Genomic DNA, 24,635 nt, shown 5'->3' with positions numbered 1-24,635 from the left:
TGGCAAAATATCTTTCAGACTGAGAAACAGATCTGGTCCAAAAGCTAGCAACCATAAAACCCACCATTTATTTTGGTACAACAGAAATTCCAGTTAAAGCACAACTGTTTACATTGGATCGCATTCACCATCGAACACAGGGATTATTCCCGGCAATGATCATAGACAACACTTGTGTGGGGAGTTGTTCACACTTGGAAAACAGCAAAAAACAGCAAACACACACACACACCAAAAAAAAAAAAAAAATCGTCAGAACTTCTGTTTTTGATCATCCAAGTGTTTGAACTCCATGATCTAGAGCTGTAATTTAAATTGATTGAATGTAAATTCGAGGCAGCTGGACACGTCAGGATTGCCAATTCGATTTGAAAAACACACATGCAATGTAGCCCATAAACAGTCATAAGGCAAGGCAAGGTTCCTCAGAAAATAAATTACTTAAACCCACAACACTTTGATAAGTATCTCAAATGGAACTCAGGCAAAATACAAATACCCCTCTCCTTCCCTGCATTCTTTCGTTTACGTTGATTTGAGTCATGAACTGGCCCAACGGTAAAGAAGAGAGGTTGGGAAGCAGTAGCTGAGTGAAACCAGTAAGATGGTCCCTTGACAGCATACAATGCTGTCAAAGAGCAAGAGGTATAGATGGCAGAGGGTAAGGACAGGGAGGGGTTGAGTTGTCAGGCCGTTGCTTCTGGGTCTGTTGAAAATTCAGGATCCTAATCGTTATAGATGTTCTCTGCCTGAAAAAATAATTTGCATTCAGACATGCACTGACAGGATGCACAAAGAAGATAGTATAATAGGAGTTGCTGACCGCTAACATTTCAAATTGTATTAAGTAGTTGTCACTCTACTGTAGCACATTGTTAGAGAATGTATTTTACTGTGAATAAACTTCACACACACAATTGGGTTTGTGAATGTACTATTCTCTCTCCCTCCCTTTTACTTCACTTCACTGAGCTCCGAGTCAGGGCTTTACACAGCCAGCTGGCCTTACCTCAGTTGAATTGGATTTTTTTCCCTTTCCAGTCAATAACTGAAAAAGAGGGAAGCCTCTATCTCACTATACGTCACTTGTTGATGCCCTGATTCATATACTCCTGTATTTACCGCTATGCTACACAGGGAGATGCATGTTATTATTAAGACTGCACACCTGTTGTTAATCTCTCCAAATCTTATTTTATTCAATCTGGACAACTCATTCCTTTTTAAAATTACTATACGTATCAGAGAGGCAAAGACTCCTATGCCTGACTACGGCTTGGTGTCATATTATTTCTCTTACCATCTGCCAGACTTGCATGATATTATCCTCGGATACAGAGCAAATGACCCAGGGTTCATTTGGGTTCCAGGAGAAGTCAGAGATCTTGGCTGTGTGACCTCCATGGATGAACTAGTTGAAGGAAGGAAAGCCATCAATGCCAGACAATACAGTGTTTAAGTTATGCAAAAAATGCAAACAGATTACCCTGGATTTTGCTTCCTTAACACTTTTGGGTGTACTTATGGATTTTGGGCTGCTGATGACAAAAATAACCTTAAAATTTTCCTATCACAAATCATTTTGTAGATATAACCTATATTTTTGTGATTTCCTGTCATATTTTAAGTCTAGTAGTATATTGCCCACAAAGCAAGCTGTTTTGGTCAGTCCAAGCACGCCTGGGCATGCACTCAATGTAGGTGCTGTGCAAATGTTGTCTTAGGCATGCCTGGGCATGCTTAGTCAGGTTAGATGCTGGTAGACAGGCTATAAAAGCTGCTCACATTTACAGATGCTGTTACGCATGTTGATGCACATATTCTTTAGGCAATAGCATAGTGAGTATACTTAATAGGATTTATTGTCTTCAGGAAGATTTAACACAGCAGAAATGTCTCGTCCATGTTGCAACAGCTGCGATACATTCTGTTACATCTGTGGCGAGTATACGCTCAAGGTTCAAAGACGCACCATGACTGCAGTTATTAAGAAAGTCTATCGGCTCTACTTCAGATGTAAAGTTGGTGACCAAGAGAAACCCTGAGCTCCTCACATTTGTTGTGCAACATGTGCCATCAACATGAGAGCTTGGCTCAGAGGTACTTGGAAGTCAGTGCCATTTGCAGTCCCAATGATATGGCAAGAACAGAAGGATCACATGATGGACTGTTACTTCTGTCTGACCAATGTATCTGGCTTCTCTACTAAAAATAAGAAGTCTATTGAATACACCAATCTTTCTTCAACCATGAGACCAATACCACATGAAGACAGTTTGCCAGTATCGAAGCCACCAGAGACATGGAGCCTAAATGAGGCAGATGAAGATGCCACAACACATGAACCAGATGTGGAAAATTACACTGATCTAGATGTTGAAGCCTTTATACCTGGTTATCCTCATCTGATAAAAGCCATAATTAAATGACCTGATCAGGGACTTAGATTTATCAAAAGCTAAAGCAGAACTACTTGGTTCGAGATTGCAAGGATGGAGTTTGCTGTCACCAGGCACAAAAAGTTCTATCTTTCGGATCCGTCAAGAACAATTGACAAACTTCTTTACACAGGTTGACAACCTCTGTTTCTGCAGACATTGATGGGTTGTTCATGGTTTTGGGTTGTGTGCATGACTCACAACAATGGCATCTTTTTATAGATCCATCAAAGTTAAGCCTGAAAGCTGTCCTGTTCCACAATGACAATGTCCACCCTTCAGTACCCATTGGCTACGCAGTACACATGAAAGAAACCTACAATAACATGGAACTGTTGTTGGAACACACAGTACATCAATTACGACTGGAACATCTGTGGTGATCTAAAAGTATTGGCACTGCTACTAGGAATGCAGCTCGGCTATACAAAGTAGTGTTGTTTCCTTTGTGAATGGGATAGCTGTACTAAAGTGTCACATTACGTTTAAAAGAACTGGCTGCTCCATAAACATTTCGTTCCAGGGCAGAAAAGTGTGGTGCATAAACCACTTGTCGATCCAAAAAAGATATTTCTGCCTCCTCTTCATATAAAACTCAGATTGATGAAAAATTTTGTAAAAGCAACGAACAAAGAAGGTGATGAATTTCACTATTTGAGACAGATGTTTCCAAGAATAACTGATGCCAAGATTAAGGAAGGCATTTTTGTCGGTCCACAAATGAGATAGGCCATCAGTGACATGGAGTTAGAAGATCTGCTAGTGGGGCCAGAGAAAATAGGATGGAAGGCATTTAAATTCTCGGCTAATCAATAATATTTGTTTGGTATATCGACGACTGCATTGTCCCCTTGAGGCAAATTTGTAATATTGGGCTATACAAATGAAACTGACTTGACTGTCAAGTGACTGCACTGCCTCTGTCATGGTCTTCAGATCTTATTCCAGTGCCAGATAGACCTCAGTTTGTAAAGTGCTTTGAGTGGCTGTTGCAGCTAGAAAGGAGCTATATAAAATGCAACTCGATTGCATGATTGATTGAAAGATGTTGTTGAGAATTTTCTTGGCAACTACAGAGCACCAAACTACATTGAACTTCTTGACAACATGCTTAAAGCATACAAAACCATGAAGTGCAACATGGCATTGAAAATTCATTTTCTGCATTAACACTTGGACTTCGTCCCTGCTGATCTTGGTGCAGTCAGTGATGAACATGGTGAAAGGTTTCACCAGGACACCGTGACCATGGAAAAGAGGTATCAGGGCAACTGGAATCCATCAATGCTGGCAGACTATTGTTGGGCACTGACACGAGAAGCAGCATGGTGGCCCAGTCGTTAGCGCTGTTGCCTCACAGCAAGAAGGTCCTGGTTCGAACCCCGGGGTTGTCCCCCCCCTTGGGGGGGTCATATCCCAGGTCATCCTCTGTGTGGAGTTTGCATGTTCTCCCCCATGTCTGCAGTGGGTTTTCTCCGGTTGCTCCGGTTTCCCCCACCATCAAAAATATATGCATGTTAGGGTTAATAGTCCCGTCTGTGCCTCTGACTGAGGCATGGCGAGATGAACTGGAGCTGGTCCCCAGGCGCTGCAATAGCGGCTGCCCACTGCTCCTAGCTACACAGCTAAGATGAGTTAAATGCAGGAAAAAGAATTGCCCCACAGGGGATTAATAAAAGTAGTAAGAATAAAAAAGAGAGGCACCAGATGCTGAGCACAAACAAAAATCACAGCAAAACATTTTAAGCGCAGTTGAACTAACAATGTGTCAGCATCATTATGTGATTAAACATGTTTAAAGTGAGTAAGTTATTTTAATGTTTCTCCAAATTCCTACGTGATACAACAAATCTGAAATTATTTTTGTGTTCAGCTTGACATTGTCCATCATAATCTCAAAAACATTTTCAGGAAGCAAAACGTTTGAAAAAATTTGTTGTCCAGCCGGATATTATTTATGCACTCAATATTCAAAGTTCAGCGGGCATTATTAGGACTCACAATTAGCTCAGGGGGCCCATCCACTGCATCCTCTGGTGACTGATCTTCTCCAATTTTACTAGAGACAAAGACAGAGGAGTCAAACCCCATCTAACACACAAACGTTCCAAATGCTACCTGGAGGACTAGCTTTTTAACCTGAGATCCCAGACATTAAGGTGCCGGTCTGTTCCACTGGATGCCAGGATGGTCTCATTATGGGGTGACCACTGGACCTGGAAGAGCCAATCAGAGGGCTCAAATCAGCATTGTACACCAATAGGGCAGCCTAGCATCAGTAAACTCTTATCATAGTAGGTGTTTTTTTTCCCCTCCCTCATGCAAAATTAGTGATGGGTGTGTTAATGTGTGTATTGGGGCATATACTTTGTATTTCTAATAAAACTTTTTCAAGAGTTTTTTTTCTCAAGAGATCATTGTTTCTGTAAAACAAAAATTGGTAAAAATAATATCTTCTTCATCTAAGAGAAAAAACAATTATATTTTAATTTCGCAGACTTAAAACATGACAGATCTTTCAGGTTACCTGGAAGATTTCATCTTTGTGAGACTCAAACGAGTGCAGTTTCAGTTTCAGGTTCCTCAGGTCCCAAAGAGCCACAGTCTAGGAGTAAAATAAAAAAAGAAATTAAGGTGTTTCTGGATCAGTGTTAGTGCTTCATAACTGGAGCATCCAGCCACAATTATGAGTATTTATTGATAAAGGTTTTCTGGATAGAAAACAAAACCAACATGTCTTATCAGAAACTAGCTTCATACGTGAAACCACACTTGAACTGATTTGTGCCAAATGGTAGAGTATTGTATTACCTTGTCAGCTGAGCCGGTTGCCAGAATGAACTCACTGTATGGGTTGAAGGACAGACAGTTGATCTCTGCTTTGTGTGCATCCACTGCATGGCTGGGCTTGGATGTGTTGTTGGAACGAGTGTCCCAGCTGACAGGGAAAGGAGGAGTGGAAGTTGGAATTGAGGTCATTCAGCAACACAATCCAGAAATATTTCACAAATAGATGTATGTCAACTGAGGAGAATTATAACGGCCAAATATTTTTTTGCAACTATTTAGAAGCACTGTCTTGCTTTTCTGCACTCTGTTGTGATCATACAGGTAATTTATTTTCAAGGTTCTTACATCATGAGTTTTTGGTCATCGGCTACAGAGCCAAAAAGGGACTCATGGAGCAGATGCCAGGAGACATCTTCCACTACGGCAGTGTGACCGGTGAAGATGGTCTTCGCATCCACCACCTTGCCCTCCTTAGGCACTGCACTGATGTCCCACAGACAAAGAGTCTACACATGAAGGAAAGATGGAAAAAAATTACTATCAATGCTTTTAATGCCAAGCCTCACATGTGATGTTTTTCCAGTGAAGTCTAACACACCCTCACTGCTAATAAGAAATGTCACTGAACTAAAGAGTGAGAGAGAATAAAGTTGTGTGTGTTACATGGTCATCAGAGGCGCTGAGCAGGTAGCCAGAGAGGTTGGGATTCCACGAGAGCCCATAGCCCTCTTTCTGATGGCCTCTGAGACGCAAGTCAGGGCGACACTCTCCAGACACATCTATGGATGCAAGGAAAATAACCCCCATCGTCAGCTTACATGACAGACATGAGGAAAAGACCATTACAGGGGAAGGGTTATTTTACATTTCTAATAAATGACAAAAAATAAATAATGTTGGCCAATTGTATGATCTGTATAAACTTGGGGTATCATTCACTGATTCAAACAGCTTCAACGGGCTTGATGTTTATGATATGGCTACATCAATTCAGATAGTTCGTATTAGGCAAAAGTCAGGAGGGACTTGAAGGAAAGGAAAAAAAACAACAATGCAGGATTCAGGGCATCAGGAAAACCTGATATGGTGCGATTCTTATTTTTAGCATCTAAAAATTGCTCTTGTTGCTCCTTTTGCATTGTGCGTTTTCTCCAGAGTTACTATCCTCACAACTTGGACCCAGTGACAGCAAGTCGATGACAAAGGCTGATGTGAGTAAAACTTTTAAAAAGGGTTAAGGCTCGTAAAACTGCTGGCCCAGACGGCATCCCTTCCCATGCCCTCAAGACATGTCACACTCAGCTGTCTCAGGTTTTTACTGGCTTTTTTTCCCTCCCCTTTTCTCCCCAATTATATCTGGCAGATTACCCCACTCTTCCAAGCCATCCTGGTTGCTGCTTCACCCCCTCTGCTGATCCGGGGAGGGCTGCAGACTACCACATGCTTCCTCTGATACATTTGGCGTTGCCAGCCACTTCTTTTCACCTGACAGTGAGGAGTTTCACCAGGGGGGATGTAGCACGTGGGAGGATCACGCTATTCCCCCCAGTCCCCACGAACAGGCACCCCGACCAACCAGAGAAGGTGCTAGTGCCGAACAGGCACCCCGACCAACCAGAGGAGGCACTAGTGCAGAGACCAAGACACATACCCACATCTGGCTTCCCATCCAGGCAATTGCGTCTGTAGAGACACCCGACCAAGCCAGAGGTAACATGGGAATTCGATCCGGTGATCTCCGTGTTGATAGGAAATGGAAAAGACCACCATGCTACCCGGACGCCCCTTTTACTGGCATTTTTAACCTTTCATTGTCAGCGTTTGGTTCCATTGTGTTTTAAGAAAACGACCATTGTGCCTGTACTGAAGAAAACACCCGTCTCTTGCCTTAAAGATTACACTGGACAACAATTTTTTCAAATATTTTGCTTCCTGAATAAAATGAGAGATTACCCTGGACAACAAAGATTTTGCTATTGAACACTTTTGGGTGTATTTTATGTATTTTGGGCTGCTGATGACAAAAATCAACTTAAAATCACCTTAAAATGTTCCTGTCACACACCATTTTGTAGATATAACCCATTTGTGATTTTCCCGTCATATTTTAAGTCTAGTAGTATATTGCCCACAAAGCTGATTTGGTCAGTCCAAGCATGCCTGGGCATGCACTCAGTGTAGGTGCTATGCAAATGTTGTCTTAGGCATGCCTGTGCATGCTTAGTCAGGTTAGATGCTGGCAGACAGGCTATAAAAGCTGCTCATATTTATAGATGGTGTTTGGATGCATGTTGACGCACATGTTCTTCAAGCAATAGCATAGTGAGTAGACTTAACAATAGGATTTAATAAAGCAAGATTTAATAAAGCAGAAATGTTTCGTCCAAGTTGCAACAGCTGCGATACATTCTGTTACATCTGTGGTGAGTATACATTCAAGGCTCAAAGACGCACCATGACTGCAGTTATTAGGAAAGCCTATGGGCTCTACTTCAGATGTAAAGTTGGTGACCAAGAGAAACCCTGAGCTCCTCACATTTGTTGTGCAACATGTGCAGTCAACCCGAGAGCTTGGATCAGAGGTACTCAGAAGTCAATGCCATTTGCAGTCCCAATGATATGGTGAGAACAGCAGGATCACATGATGGACTGTTACTTCTGTCTGACCAATGTATCTGGCTTCTCTACTAAAAATAAGAAGTCTATTGAATACCCCAATCTGCCTTCAGCCATGACACCAATACCACATGAAAGACAGTTTGCCAGTACCGAAGCCACCAGAGACATGGAGCCTAGATGAGGCAGATGATGATGCCACAATGCATGAACCAGATCTGGAAAACAACACTGATCCAGATGTTGAATCCTTTATGCCTGGTTATCCTCATCTGATAACTACTACTACTACTTTTGGCTGCTCCGGTTAGGGGTCACCACAGCGGAAAACACAGCCAGAATTAAATGACCTGGTCAGGGACTTAAGATTTGCCAGAAGCTAAAGCAGAACCACTTGGTTCAAGATTGCAAGGATGGAGTTTGCTGTCACCAGGTACAAAAATGTCTCTTTTGGATCCGTCAAGAACATTGGACAGACGGGATGTCTAACACTATGCAGTACACATGAAAGAAACCTACAATAACATGGAACTGTTGTTGAAACACATACAGTACAACAATTACGACTGGAACATCTGTGGTGATCTAAAAGTATTGGCACTGCTACTAGGAATGCAGCTCGGATATACAAAGTAGTGTTGTTTCCTTTGTGAATGGGATAGCTGTGCTAAAGAGTCACATTACATTAACAAGAACTGGCTGCGCCATAAACATTTCGTTCTGGGGCAGAAAAGTGTGGCGCAGAAACCACTTGTTGACCCAACAAAGATATTTCTGCCTCCTCTTCATACAGTGCCTTGCAAAAGTATTCAACCCCCTTGACAGTCATCACTAATATCTGGATTATAAAAGATACTCACACATCTGGTCCTGAACAATATTATTTTTGTGAACCCATAAGCTCTAACAGCATGTTTCCAAAGCCAAAATTAGCTATGTTTTACTGACTTTTTATTAATAAATTAAAAGGTAAAACATAGTGCTTGCATAAATATTCAACCCCTTGTGCTCTGAAAGCTCCAAGTTTACACAAATGACAAAATTATTCCTAAAACAAATTCAGGTAAGCACAATTGGACATAATTACTGTGCACCTGTAAGATATTAAAGTAATGGTCTCCTTTATGGGTATAAAAAGCACTCTGTGTAAAGACAAAGGAGCCGATTATAGACTACAGGAGGAACAAAACGGACAGTCATCCCCTTTTCATCGGGGGGGACTGTGTGGAGAGTGTTTCGGACTTCTGGTTTCTGGGCATAAACATAGAGGAGGGCCTGACCTGGAGCACTAACACCACAGCGCTGGTTAAGAAGGCACTGCAGAGACTCTACTGTTTGAGGATCCTCAGGAAGAACGACCTTACCACCTCACTGCTTGTATTCTTCTACCACTGCTCCATAGAGAGCATACTGAGCTACTGCATCTGTGTCTGGTTTGCCAGCTGCACAGTAGCAGAGAGCAAAGTGCTCCAGAGGGTCATCACCACCGCCTAGAAGATTATCGGATGCCCACTCCCCTCCCTGGAAGACCTATACAGTTCCTGTTGCCTCAAAAAAGCTCATGGCATCCTCAAGGACCCATCCCACCATCTGTTTGAACTGCTGCCCACGGGCAGATGTTACAGGACAATAAGAGCTCGGACAAACAGACTAAACAATAGCTTCTATCCCCGAGCCATAACTGCACTAAATGCTGCTAAGTCTTGATTCCTGACTTTTTGTGCAATATGTTGGTATCCAGTAGAATGTTGAAATGAATGTCTGTGTTTTATGTTTTTTATTCTTTTTATATTGATCTTTGCACTGATAAGAACTGCACTTTCAAATTGCATTGTACTTGTACAATGACAAATAAAGATCTATTCTATTCTATTCTATTCATTAGCCGGGCATGAACTCCATCAGGAAATGAAGACAAAGGAGCGTAATACTGAAGTAAGAGACAAAGTGATTAAAATGCAGAAGGCGGGAAAGGGATACAAAACAATATCCAAGTGTTTGAATGTCCCACAGAACACTGGTGGATCCACTGTCAGAAAGTGGAAGCTGTATCACACCACCCAGACACTTAGTAGGACAGGTCGTCTCTCAAAGCTAAGTGTCCGAGCAAAACATGGGTTGGTGAGGAAAGCCACAGATGATCCTGCAATCACTCTGAAGGAGCTCCAGAGGTCAGTGGCTGAAACTGGGGTAAATGTGTGTGAGTTAACCATATCACAGGCTCTCAATTGCTCAAAAGTATGCATATAAAAGCACGCCTGGAGTTTGCTACCAAGCATGACAGAGGCCCAGTTAAAATGTGGGTAAAGGTTTTGTGGTTAGATGAGATGAAAGTTGAGCTTTCTGGCCAAAACTCATCATAGCATTATATGTGGCGCAAACCTAACACTGCTCATGCCCTAAAAAACACCCTCCCTACAGTGAAGCATGATGGCAGCAGCATAATGCGATGAGGTTGCTTTTCATCTGCAGACACTGGGAACTTTGTTCAAATGGAGGGAAGAATGGATGGAGCTAAATACAGGGAAATACTGGAAGAAAACTTGTTGCAGTCTGCCATAAAACTGAAGCTTGGGAGAAGGTTCACCTTCCAGCACGAAAATGATCCTGCTGGAAGGTGAACCTTGCACAAGGCTAAAGCAACAATGGCATGGCTCAGTAACAAAATGGTGAACGTTGTGGAGTGGCCAAGTCAAAGTCCGGACCTCAATCCCATTGAAAATCTGTGGCACAGACTGAAAATTGTAGTCCAGAGGTGCCATCCCACCAACCTGCAAGATCTGTACAAATTCTGCTAAGAAGAATGGGCAAAATGTACTCCAAAAGAATGTGGTAAAGCTTGTACATACTTACCCCAAGAGAATCATGGCTGTTATTGCAGGCAAAAGGGTACTCTACAAAGTACTGATATGCAAGCACTATATTTTAGTTTTTAATTTATTTTAAAAAAGTCAGGGAAAAAAACAACTTATTTTGGCTTTGGGAACATTCTATTAGAGCTTATGGGTTCACAAAAATAATATTGTTCTTGCCGGTTCGAATCCCCATGTTACCTCTGGCTTGGTCAGGCGTCCCTACAGACACAATCGGACATGTCTGCAAGATGGGAAGCCAGATGTGGGTATGTATCCTGGTCGCTACACTAACGCCTCCGCTAGTTGGTCAGGGCACCTGTTCGGGGAGGGGGGGGGGCGACAGTGTGTTCCTGTCAGGTGAAAAGAAACAGCTGGTGACTCCACATATATCGGAGTAAGCATGTGGTAGTCAGCCTGCAGCCCTCCCCGGTTCAGCAGAGGGGGTGGAGCAGCGACCACGATGGCCCGGAAGAGTGGGGTAATTGGCCAGATACAATTGGGGGGAAAAAGGGGGGGGGATTAAAGAATATATATATTTTTATCAGAAACAGATGTGTGAGTTTCTTTTATAACCCAGAAATTAGTGATGACTGTCAAGGGGGTTGAATACTTTTGCAAGGCACTGTATAAAACTGGGATTTTTGAAATATTTTGTGAAAGCAATGAACAAAGAAGAGGATGGTCTTTGCTATTTGAGACAGATTTTTCCAACTGATGCTAAGATTAAGGAAGGCATTTTTGTTGGTCCACAAATCAGACAGGTCATCAATGATGGGAGTTAGAAGATCTGCTAGTGGGGCCAGAGAAAATAGCATGGAAGGCATTTAAAGATGTTGAGAATTTTCTTGGCAACTACAGAGCACCAAACTACATTGAGCTGCTCGACAACATGTTTAAAGCATACAAAACTATGAAGTGCAACATGTCATTGAAAATTAATTTTCTGCATTGACACTTGGACTTCCCTGCTGATCTTGGTGCAGTCTGTGATGAACATGGTGAAAGGTTTCACCAGGATACTGTGACCATGGAAAAGAGGTATCAGGGCCACTGGAATCCATCAGTGCTGGCCGACTATTGTTGGACACTGACACGAGAGGCACCAGATGCCGAGTACAAACAAAAATCAGCTGCAAAACATTTTAAGTTCAGTTGAACTAACACAATGTGTCAGCATCATTATTCGACACCGACACGAGAGGCACCAGATGCTGAGTACAAACGAAAATCAGCTGAAAAACATTTTAAGCTCAGTTGAACTAACACCATGTGTCAGCATCATTATGCGATTAAACATATTAAATGCAAACGTTATTTTAATGTTTCTCCAAATTCCTATGTGATACAGCAAATCTGAAATTAGTTTTGGGTTCAGCTCGACATTGTTTTTCATAATCTCTCATTTTTTTTCAGGAAGCAAAACGTTTGAAAAAAAATGTTATCCAGTGTTACATTATCTGTTCTTCTAAAGAATATATTTTTATTTCTTCAAGTATGATGCCAGTGATGATAACAGACAAGTAAGCTCAGGGGGATATTTTCCCAGCTTAAATGAAAGATGAGTAAAAGAAAGGGAGTGTGTTGACAAGTTGTTTACATCTGTATTTAAACAACAGTTGGTTAAGTGTTGGACCCACTATACTAGAGCTACGGTTAGTTTAGAGATGGTCTGAGGTAAATATAAAGGTCCTGGTATCCATGAAAACCTCGACAGTACAGAAAGTCAGGAGCTCAGCAGGTGCACGAGTACCTGAGCTCCTTCAGCTGTATCTGTAGGCTTTACTGACATTGCTTCATGCATTTATAGTACAAAGAAATACTGCTTGCTGCATTTTCAACGGGTCTGATGTTTTGAGCTTTCAGTGAGGAAAAAAAAAATCAAAAATACATCTCTACTTGCTGGAGGAGGAGAAAGCCACACAAACAGTATTATAAACACAACAGTGAGATAGGATGGGAGGGAGGGTGGATGCATTGCCCAGCAGGCTCATAGTGTTCTGGTGGTTAATGATTTTGTACCTTATATCACGCTGACACACACACACACACACACAGCAGCAGCAGCTTCCTCACAGACATTCATAGTTTAGAGTGGCTGTTTTCTATTGGACCGTCATGGAAACATTAAAAAAACAATTCAATCTGTTTGGCATGAGTGAACTAAATCATGACTCGTTTTAACCCCTCCCTATACACCAGGACGCAGACACACACACACTCTCTCCCACACTCAGGAATCCATCACATACAAAGCTATACAACACTCAAACCACACACCAAGTCAAATGAGGGGGGAGAACCAAATCAACTAGGAATGCTTATATATATATATATATATATATATATATATATATATATATATATATATATATATATATATATATATATACACTACCGTTCAAAAGTTTGGGATCACCCAAACAATTTTGTGTTTTCCATGAAAAGTCACACTTATTCACCACCATATGTTGTGAAATGAATAGAAAATAGAGTCAAGACATTGACAAGGTTAGAAATAATGATTTGTATTTGAAATAAGATTTTTTTTACATCAAACTTTGCTTTCGTCAAAGAATCCTCCATTTGCAGCAATTACAGCATTGCAGACCTTTGGCATTCTAGCTGTTAATTTGTTGAGGTAATCTGGAGAAATTGCACCCCACGCTTCCAGAAGCAGCTCCCACAAGTTGGATTGGTTGGATGGGCACTTCTTTGAGCAGATTGAGTTTCTGGAGCATCACATTTGTGGGGTCAATTAAACGCTCAAAATGGCCAGAAAAAGAGAACTTTCATCTGAAACTCGACAGTCAATTCTTGTTCTTAGAAATGAAGGCTATTCCATGCGAGAAATTGCTAAGAAATTGAAGATTTCCTACACCGGTGTGTACTACTCCCTTCAGAGGACAGCACAAACAGGCTCTAACCAGAGTAGAAAAAGAAGTGGGAGGCCGCGTTGCACAACTGAGCAAGAAGATAAGTACATTAGAGTCTCTAGTTTGAGAAACAGACGCCTCACAGGTCCCCAACTGGCATCTTCATTAAATAGTACCTGTTAGAGCCTGTTTGTGCTGTCCTCTGAAGGGAGTAGTACACACCGGTGTAGGAAATCTTCAATTTCTTAGCAATTTCTCGCATGGAATAGCCTTCATTTCTAAGAACAAGAATAGACTGTCGAGTTTCAGATGAAAGTTCTCTTTTTCTGGCCATTTTGAGCGTTTAATTGACCCCACAAATGTGATGCTCCAGAAACTCAATCGGCTCAAAGAAGTGCCCATCCAACCAATCCAACTTGTGGGAGCTGCTTCTGGAAGCGTGGGGTGCAATTTCTCCAGATTACCTCAACAAATTAACTGCTAGAATGCCAAAGGTCTGCAATGCTGTAATTGCTGCAAATGGAGGATTCTTTGACGAAAGCAAAGTTTGATGTAAAAAAATCTTATTTCAAATACAAATCATTATTTCTAACCTTGTCAATGTCTTGACTCTATTTTCTATTCATTTCACAACATATGGTGGTGAATAAGTGTGACTTTTCATGGAAAACACGAAATTGTTTGGGTGATCCCAAACTTTTGAACGGTAGTGTATATATATATATATATATATATATATATATATATATATATATATATATATATATATATATATATATCACACACACACACACACACACACACACACACTTCTTCCCTGCCGATCTTGGTGCAGTCAGTGATGAACATGGTGAAAGGTTTCACCAGGATACTGTGACCATGGAAAAGAGGTATCAGGGCAGCTGGAATCCATCAGTGCTGGCCAACTATTGTTGGACACTGACACGAGAAGCACCAGATGCTGAATACAAACAAAAATCAGCTGCAAAACATTTTAAGCTTAGTTGAACTAACACAATGTTTAAGCATCATTATGCGATTAAACATGTTAAATTCAATAAAAGTTTTTAATTTTTCTTCAAATTCCTACGTGATACAGCAAACCTGAAATTATTTTTGTGTTCAGCTTGACATTGTCTATCATAATCTCTATTTTTTTTACAGGAAGCAAAATGTTTGAAAACAATGTTGTCCAGTGTTATGAGAGAAATGATGCTGACACATTGTGTTAGTTCAACTGAGCTTAAAATGTTTTGCAGCTGATTTTCGTTTGTACTCAGCATCTGGTGCCTCTCGTGTCAGTGTCCAACAATAGTCGGCCAGCACTGATGGATTCCAGTTGCCCCGATACCTCTTTTCCATGGTTGCAATGTCCTGGTGAAACCTTTCACCATGTTCATCACTGACTGCACCAAGATCAGCAGGGAAGAAGTCCACGTGTGAGTGCAGAAAATTAATTTTCAATGACACGTTGCACTTCCTGGTTTTGTATGCTTTAAGCACGTTGTTAAGCAGCTCAATGTAGTTTGGTGCGCTTTAGTTGCCAAGAAAATTCTCAACAACGCCCTTAAATGCCTTCCATGCTATTTTCTCTGGCCCCACTAGCAGATCTTCTAACTCCATGTCATTGATGAACTGTCTGATTTGTGGACCAACAAAAACGCCCTCCTTGGAAACATCTGTCTCAAATAGTGAAATCCATCACCTTCTTTGTTCATTGTTTTCACAAAATGTTTCATCAATCTGAGTTTTACATAAAGAAGAGGCAGTAATATCTAACAAAATGTTTATGGAGCAGCAAGGTCTTGTTAATGTAATGTGACTCTTTAACACGGCTATTCCATTCACAAAGGAAACAACACTACTTTGTATAGCCGAGCTGCATTCGTAGTAGCAGTGCCAATACCTTTAGATCACCACAGATGTTCCAGTTGTAATTGTTGTACTGTATGTGTTTCAACAACAGTTCCACGTTATTGTAGGTTTCTTTCATGTGTACTGCGTAGCCAATGGGTACTGAAGGGTGGACATTGTCATTGTGTAACAGGACAGCTTTCAGGCTTAACTTGGAACAATCTATAAAAAGATGCCATTGTTGTGGGTCATGCACACCACCCAAAGCCATGAACAATCCATCAATGTCAGTGCAGATACAGAGGTTGTCAACCTGGGTAAAGAAGTCTATCAAATATTCTTGATGGTTCCCGAAAGATAGACATTTTTGTACCTGGTGACAGCAAACTCCATCCTTGCAATCTTGAACCAAGTGGTTCTGCTTTAGCTTTTGAAAAATCTTAAGTCCCTGACCAGGTCATTTAATTCTGGCTGTTATCAGATGAAGATAACCAGGTATAAAGAGTTCAGCATCTGGATCAGTGTCGTTTTCCACATCTGGTTCATGCATAGTGGCATCTTCATCTGCCTCATCTGGGCTCCATGTCTCTGGTGGCTTCAGTACTGGCAAACTGTCTTCATGTAGCACTGGCCTCATGGCTGAAGGCAGATTGGGGTATTCAATAGACTTATTTTTAGTAGAGAAGCCAGATACATTGGTCAGACAGAAGTAACAGTCCATCATGTGATCCTTCTGTTCTCGCCATATCATTGGGACTGCAAATGGCATTGACTTCTGAGTACCTCTGAGCCAGGCTCTCGGGTTGACTGCACAACAAATGTGAGGAGCCCAGAGTTTCTCTTGGTCACCAGTTTTACATCCCAAGTAGAGCTCATAGGCTTTCTTAATAAGTGCAGTCATGGTGCGTCTTTGAGCCTTGAGCGTATACTCGCCACAGATGTAACAGAATGTATTGCAGCTGTTGCAACATGGACGAGACATTTCTGCTGTATTAAATCTTCCTGAAGACAATAAATCCTATTGTTACGTCTATTCACTATGCTATTGCCTGAAGAACATGTGCATCAACATGCTTAACAGCATCTGTAAATGTGAGCAGCTTTTATAGCCTGTCTGCCAGCATCTAACCTGACTAAGCATGCCCAAGACAACATTTGCACAGCAGCTACACTGAGTGCATGGCCAGGCATACTTGGACTGACCAAAACAGCTTGCTTTATGGACAATATACTAATAGACTTAAAACATGATGGGAAATCACAAAAATAGGTTATAGCTACAAAACTATACGTGATAGGAAAAATTTAGGGGGATTTTCATGATCAGCAGCCCAAAATCCATACAACACACCCAAAGTGTTCAAGAAGCAAAATCTTCATTGTCCAGTGTTACCGGACCTGTTGCTTTGACCTCTGCTCTTATGAAGGGTCTGGAAAGCTTGGTTATATCATATATAAAATGTAACATTCCTGCTACCCTTGATCCATTAGTTTGCCTACTATTCCAATAGATCTGTAGGTGACGCTATCGCACTTGCCCTGCATATTGCCTTAGTACACCTTGAAAAGAAAAATACCCATGTCAGAATCTTGTTTATTGATTACAGCTCTGATTTTAATACAATTGTACCATCCAAACTGAAGTTGAAACTTAGAGGTCTTGGTCTGGGCAACTCTATCTGTAATTGGCTATTTGATTTCCTGACAGGCAGGCCCCAGACTGACTACCAAAATGCTTATAAACTTTTATGGCAGTGCCATGGAGAGTGTCTTAACAAGCTGCATCACAGTGTGGTTTGGCAACCTGACTGCAGACTGCTTAAAAAAGACTGAAGATGGCAGCAAAAAAATCATTGGCATGGAACTACCACAACTTCATAAGTTACACCACTTGCTGCAAAAGGAAAGCCCAAAACATCATTTAGGACACCAGCCACGTTGCTTATGCTTAGTTCTTGCTCTTTCCATCTAAAAAAAAATGCTACCGGCGCATCAAATTACACACACCAACCATCTCAGTAATAGTTTCTTTCCACAGGCAGTCGGGTTGCTGAACAGCTGACGCACCAAAATGCAGCTTACATTGTTGCATTATTATGTGCTGTATATAATGTATGAATTCACTGTGTATATAGTCCATGTCTTTTTTTTTTTGAGGGGGGGGGTGCCATGTCTCTGTCCTCCTGCTGTCATATGCCTCCCACTGCCCCTTGTACAATAAAACCAGCTTTGTGTGTTCCTCACACCTCAATAGCAAAGCCATGATTCACAGAGCACCAATCATAACACAGGATCCCCTCAACCCCTTCACCCATTCTTCACCTGCTTCCATCTGGTCTCGGGTTCAGGTCCCTCAGCTGGAGATGGGCTGCTTTAAAAAGGAGTTTCGTTCTTTCTGCCATTGAAGTTCTAAACTCACTGAACCTCTAAACTTGAGTTAATGTATTGTTTTCTCCCTGTTCTCTGTAGTATGTATATAATGTGTTCTTGTATTTACTGTATATGTGAGGCTGTGTACAAAAGGTGAACACAAATACCCTATTATAGGACAATAAAGCATCTATTGTGTGTGTGTGTGTGTGTGTGTATATATATATATATATATATATATATATATATATATAATCTCACACCCAGCACCCCCCACCCCCACACATACGTTTAACTGTTACAGACCCACAATCTTCAAAAATGAAGGTGTACTTAATGTTATTCTGCAAGTGCTGTTCCAGTTAGTTTTCCATGGATTTTTCCATTTGTGAACTGAATTTCAACAGGTTTGAAGGGAGGTTCTGCCTCCATCTGATTAGCCTTTTATTACATTGTTTATTCAGCTCTGGTTATCCAATTTCTTTTTTTTAATATTCTTATTTAATCCATTTATCTTGTTTTGTATCTCTCATTTAAGGTCTTTTTGAACCTTTACGTAAAGCGCCTTGAATTGTCTTTGTGTATGAAATGCGCAACTTCATAAAAAGGGATTCGATATCAAGTTTCCTCTTTTTTGAGAGCATTTCACCGTAACATTAGCAACAATAAAATGTTAGTTGATAATGTTAAAGTGATGACATTTCAGCAATGAATATGAGTTCACAAACAATCTAGACTTGAGCTCTGAACTCCAAATTAGCTAACATTAGATCTAGATAATAGATTCTGACAGACAGAATCTTCTAAACTATGACAAATACCAACCTCTTCTAATTCCCCCCCATACACTGTACAGAAGCTACTGCCATCGCTAGCTATTCAACAGGAATCCTGCAAACCTTCAACTCTGCATAGCTCTAACACTGACAGATGGGAGCGGTTGTGAAGTTAAAACGACAAACGTAATTTGAGATTGCTAAATGTAAAGACAACCCAGTAGTCCCTTGACATAGGTAGGGACATGTCCCAACCATTCATACCCAAATCTACACCTATGCTTGATAGAAGTGTGGCAATATGCAAAACCTGCCAAAAAGCATTGAAATATACAGGCAGCATGACGTCATGTCATGGAGTCGTTTTGTAGTCAGAGAGAGCAAATCCTTCCCCTAGATACAGGCAGTCAATTTAAAAAAAAAAAGTCAATATTTTTTCCAGTGTTGTTAGCAAGAGTATCTAATTGAATAAATGTATTGATAAACAGTGGCCAGCTGAAAAGAATTAAGGATTGCACTGATTTTCATGTTTTACTAACAAAAAATGAGATGTTCATACCATCCTTCTCTTCCATTATGTACCGGGTAGCTGTATACCTAGTAGAATTTCTTCATGTAACCAGGCACAAAATTATAGCATTAATAGAATATAAATGGAATAGACAGAACTAGAATGCTGACAGTGTAATGAGATATGACTCGATCTCAGAGGGTGAGCCCCACACACCTAGTATACATAAATAAGCATGCTCGCCTTTCAAAACATGTAAAACCTTGCATTTCTTTTAGTATCTACTTACCAGGTTTAGATGAATGTTTGGTGTAGTCAAAGACCAGGACATCTGAGGTAGGGGTCTTGGTGGCAATGATGCATGGGTTCTGGGGCATGTAGCGTGCACGGTTCACCTCTCCCTCATGGTTGATCTTTATTTCAATCTCAATCTTTCCACTCACAGACCCAAAGCCTCCAAATTCTGCAGGAGAAATAAAGACGCACTTGTTTGCACTCATGCAATATTGGGACAATACCTTGTTTTCCCATGTCCCTTCAGACCCTTGATTTAATAATTGAAAGGCAAGTAAGTGTGCCAATTGGCATTGGGTAAACCTTACACCAGTTGCCACATTTTAATACTGCTTGTATTTTCACTACTGTTTGTTTGTTTTTGGCAATGTACATGATAAAAATATGCATATATTTCTGTTGTTAAATAAATTTGAGAAACAAAGATACTGACTCCATAATGGCTATAAAATGGGTTTTATGTTTCAAACTTTCTAGATTTAAGATTAAATCAGACCAAACATGGAATAACAAGGTTTGTCAATGCCAGGATTTGAAAGACAGAAAAATACCAGGATTTTGATGTGAAAGATTTTTGTGAGCTTGGCGATGAAGTCTTCTAGCATGACCATGCTCATTGGCATTTCTATGGCTTTAGAGTGTATGTTTGTCTTACCTCCTTTTTCACCATCGTAATGAGAGGCATCAAACTGTGCATCACCATTAGGCAGCTGGACAGTGGCAATAACAAGGTGATTCTGCTCGTCAGATGTGTGTGTGCCCAACACCAGGCGGTGCACATGGTAATCCTTCCCCTCTGGTCTGGCAAGAAGGAAAATAAAAGTATCTTAAATAGTGTAGGTGTAGTTCTGACAGATGCAATGAAATGAAAGGTAGCATCATGCCCTATGTGTTAAGTATGTGTACCTATATACATCAGGGAGCCACTGAGCGGTGAGACTTGGCCATTCTAAGGCGTGGGTCATAACCAGGTCGTAGAGGAAGGGTGTGTTTTTCTTCCAGACTTTGTACTCTTCATTTATTATCCTCTCTTCCACTGCATCATCAAACGAACCTCCTGAGAGGGGAAGAGGGACAGAACAGCAATGAAAACTACATGCAGCAGTTGAAGGGTTCTTTGGTGGTTCCAAACTAGTTTGTTTTCTCAACCTCTCGGTGTCTGGGTTTCAAGGACTTAATCGATGATGACTTAATTTTATCAATGTCATTTCAGGTAACCTGACAGAGCTTGGTAACACTGATGGTGGTTCAAGGATACACGTGAATGCACATTAACATCACAGCTGACCGATTCTTGAGATGTTTAACTCATCGCACGAGTTTTGGTACCGTTGTATTACTGAAACCCTGCGATACTGCGAACTCTGCTCAATGCGGCTTGGCACACTTGAATCTTGGCAGCAAATTAATGGTACGTGAACGCTTCATAGTTGATCTATTAGAATGTTTGCTCTGAATAGATGGACGTAGTTACCCTGGTGTTAGTTAGCTCGTCACTGGTGCCTCGACTGCGTTCCGAATGTCCACGGCTCAATTATACATGAAAACGCAAACCAAGAATAGCTCCGGGCATACACTGGAAATGAGGTTTTCATGGTGAATTCTCGCATTTGTGTACGCACTATTAGAACCCCCCCCCCCCACACACACACACACACATACTTAGATAGCCTTGAGATTCGGAGAATCATCAGCAAGCAGCCAGCTAAGCTAACCGGTTAGCTGAAGCATAGCGCCGTCCACTTATCGTTGGAAAATATACATTTACATCACCACAGATGTTCTAGTCGTAATTGTTGTACGTGTTTCGACAGCAATTCCATGTTATTGTAGGTTTCTTTCATGTGTACTGCGTAGCCAATGGGTACTGAAGGGTGGAAATGTCCATCGTGTAACGGGACAGCTTTCAGGATCAACTTAGACGAATCTATAAAAAGACGCCATTGTTGTGAGTCATGCACACAACCCAAAGCCATGAACAACCCATCAATGTCAGTGCAGAAACAGAGGTTGTCAACCTGCGTAAAGAAGTTTGTCAATTGTTCTTGACGGATCCGAAAGATAGAAATTTTTGTACCTGGTGACAGCAAACTCCATCCTTGCAATCTCGAACCAAGTAGTTCTGCTTTAGCTTTTGACAAATCTAAGTCCCTGACCAGGTCATTTAATTCTGGCTGTGTTATCAGATGAGGATAAACAGGCATAATGGGTTCAACATCTGGATTAGTGTCGTTTTCCACATCTGGTTCATGCGTTGTGGCATCATCATCTGCCTCATCTAGGCTCCATGTCTCTGGTGGCTTCGGTACTGGCAAACTGTCTTCATGTGGTATTGGTCTCATGGCTGAAGGCAGATTGGGGTATTCAATAGACTTCTTATTTTTAGTAGAGAAGCCAGATACATTGGTCAGACAGAAGTAACAGTCCATCATGTGATCCTTCTGTTCTCGCCATATCATTGGGACTGCAAATGGCATCGACTTCCGAGTGCCTCTGATCCAAGCTCTCAGGTTAACTGCACATGTTGCACAACAAATGTGTGGAGCCCAGGGTTTGTCTTGGTCACTAATTTTATCTCCGAAGTAGAGCTCATAGGCTTTCCTAATAAGTGCAGTCATGTTGCGTCTTTGAGCCTTAAGCGTATACTCGCCACAGATGTAACAGAATGTATCACAGCTGTTGCAACATGGACGAGACATTTCTGCTGTATTAAATCTCGCTGAAGACAATAAATCCTATTAAGCATACTCACTATGCTATTGCCCGAAGAACATGTGCATCAGCATGCGTCCAAACGGCATCTGTAAATGTGAGCAGCTTTTATAGCCTCTGCCAGCATCTAACCTGAATAAGCATGCACAGGCATGCCTAAAACAACATTTGCATAGCGCCTACACTGAGTGCATGCCCAGGCATGCTTGCACTGACCAAAACAGCTTGCTTTCTGGGCAATATACTCGTAGACTTAAATCACAAAAAAAAAAATATATACCTATATATACACAAAATGGTATGCGATAGGAAATGTTTAAGGTGATTTTCGTGATCAGCAGCCCAAAATCCATAAAATAGACCCAGAAGTGTTCAGGAAGCAAATTCTTCGTTGTCCAGTGTAAAAAAACGCAATTCATTGCATTTTTACGGTACCGTCCTTGTCTGCCATCGTCGTCAATTAGATATTTAGGCAAACAAATCTCCAAAGAGCTGTATGGTGAGACGGGGATGTAACTTCGTCTGCCGGGTCTCCTGTCTGGTGCGGGCGCTGAATTCTTTGCTAACCATCGCTCGATAGACAGCTGAGCGACGTGGTTGCGTTGGCGCGGTTTAATACAAGCGGGGCGGAGGAGGGCCTGCTGCCACCAATCACCACTCTACTACGCTGAGGGCTGGACGGTACGTCACACACGGTGAGCGAAGCCTAAACGTCATCAAGACGAGGTTATTTGATTGGATGTCACAGAAAGCTTATGTCTGATTGGTTAGAGGTAAAGCGGGGCTGTGAAAGTTAGAATAAGGGTGGCGGCGGTGTCACAACCGGGCTGTGAATGGACAGTGGTTGCAGTAGGCGAAAGCGAAAAAAAAACAGTCAGCAAAATGAAAGTTCAAAGACTGCGAATTGTCTGTCTAGTATTAAACAATGGATGAGCGAAACTTTCTCAAATTGAACGAAGACAAGACAGAAATTCTCATTATAGGTAATGCACAGAGACATGGAATGGGAAGTCTGGCTATACAGAATAAGACTGCAGTAAAAAACCTGGGTGTCATCATTGACTCTGAGTTGGATTTTAAATCACATATCAACAGTGTTACAAAGGCTGCCTTTTTCACCTAAAAAATATTGCTAGAATTAGACCCTGCCTCTCCCTGGAAGACGCCGAAAAGGTGACGCATGCTTGTATCTCTTCGCGTCTAGACTTGCAATGCACTTCTTACTGGTTTACCCCCCCACCCCCCAAAAAAGTATCGATAGGCTGTACAAAACGCGACAGCAAGGGTCTTAACAAAAACCAGGATGAGCGATCACATTACCCCAGTTTTAGCGTCTTTACACTGGCTTCCTGTAGCATTGAGGATTGATTTTAAAAAAATGGCGAAGCAGCATTTTGTTTTTATGCACAGACTCCCCCAACAAATAAGGGAAGCAACGTCCATAGTTTTAAGAATCAGCTCAAGACCCATTTTTATGCCCTTGCTTAATTAATTCCACTTTATATTTTTTTATTCTTCTTTTATATTGTGTACTGTAGTTTTACTTCTTGCCTTATTTAATGTTTTTTGCCTAGATTTGTGTTTTATTATTTTTAACTTATTTTATCTGTATTGCTGCTGAGTTTTATTGTTTCCCCTGTTTCTAATATAAAGCACTTTGCGCTGCATTTTTTGTATGAGAGGTGCTATACAAATAAAGTTTTGTCGAGGAGCTCAAGCAGGAGTCGTGACAACTTTCTCTTTCGGCTACACAACGTGCACCATTTATTCCTTCCACCATTACAACAACAACAACAAAAACCCGCGCAGCGGAAGTGTGTCACTGTAAACCCGAACCGAGGAAACAGCAGCTGTAAACTAGCGTTCCTACTAGCTCAATAAGGGGAATTATGTAGCCCCATAACCACTACACACGTCCCCCCAGAATTCGCCTTAATACGAAAAGTCAGTGTGGCGAGGGGGGTGGATCTCTCTGCCCCAACGGCTCCGCTGAACAGGAGCTGGGGGCTGGTTAACCGCAGGCAAAGCAGCAGAGTCCTCACAGCTGGACTGGGGAAAGGGAGGGGCTGGGGAAGCAGGGGGCGGCTCGCCGGGGGAGGGGGGCAGAGCCGGGGGGCGCCCCCGCCGTGGGGGAAGGGCAAGACCAACAGGGCGGTCTAAGTCCAGGTGAGCAGGCTTGAGGCGGTCCACAGAAACCCGCTCCAGCCTGCTGCCAACCTCCACCACAAAGTGCTTATCTCCAGTGTCCTGTACCCGAAATGGGCCGTCGTAGGGTGGCTGCAGGGGACCGCGGGGCGCGTCGTGACGGATGAAAACATACTCCGCCGACCGCAGCTCCGTGGGGACATAGGACTGAGAGCCGCCATGCTGAGAAGTGGGGACCGGTGCAAAAGCCCTGGCTTCCTCCTGCAGCGCAGTCCGTTGGCATCTGGCGGACCAGGGAGCTGTGGCGGTGGGAAGGAAATCCCCCGGGACCTGAAGTGGCTGTCCGTAGACCAGTTCGGCAGATGAGGACTGGAGGTCCTCCTTGGGAGCCGTCCTGAGCC

At 41.9% G+C, this 24,635-nt stretch overlaps 1 protein-coding gene across 1 annotated transcript; it reads right to left on the bottom strand.

Annotated features, from left to right (window-relative positions):
- Positions 1-614: 614 nt before the first annotated feature.
- rbbp4 (retinoblastoma binding protein 4) lies at positions 615-22,540 on the bottom strand. Its single transcript, XM_056297887.1, has 12 exons — positions 22,525-22,540; positions 20,284-20,431; positions 20,033-20,178; positions 19,373-19,546; positions 5,892-6,007; positions 5,574-5,734; positions 5,250-5,376; positions 4,966-5,043; positions 4,578-4,654; positions 4,440-4,497; positions 1,301-1,411; positions 615-749 (listed from the first exon to the last, which is right to left on the bottom strand). Exons 1-12 carry the CDS (start codon positions 22,538-22,540, stop codon positions 726-728), a joined length of 1,236 nt encoding a protein of 411 aa, XP_056153862.1. The 3' UTR covers positions 615-725.
- Between the last annotated feature and the right edge of the window lie 2,095 nt (positions 22,541-24,635).

The sequence above is a fragment of the Lampris incognitus genome, chromosome 18, assembly GCF_029633865.1.
Source record: "Lampris incognitus isolate fLamInc1 chromosome 18, fLamInc1.hap2, whole genome shotgun sequence".
Classification (NCBI taxonomy): Eukaryota; Metazoa; Chordata; class Actinopteri; order Lampriformes; family Lampridae; genus Lampris; species Lampris incognitus.
The sequence above is the reverse complement of the archived record's forward strand: the minus strand, read 5'-3'. Positions and strand labels throughout refer to the sequence as shown.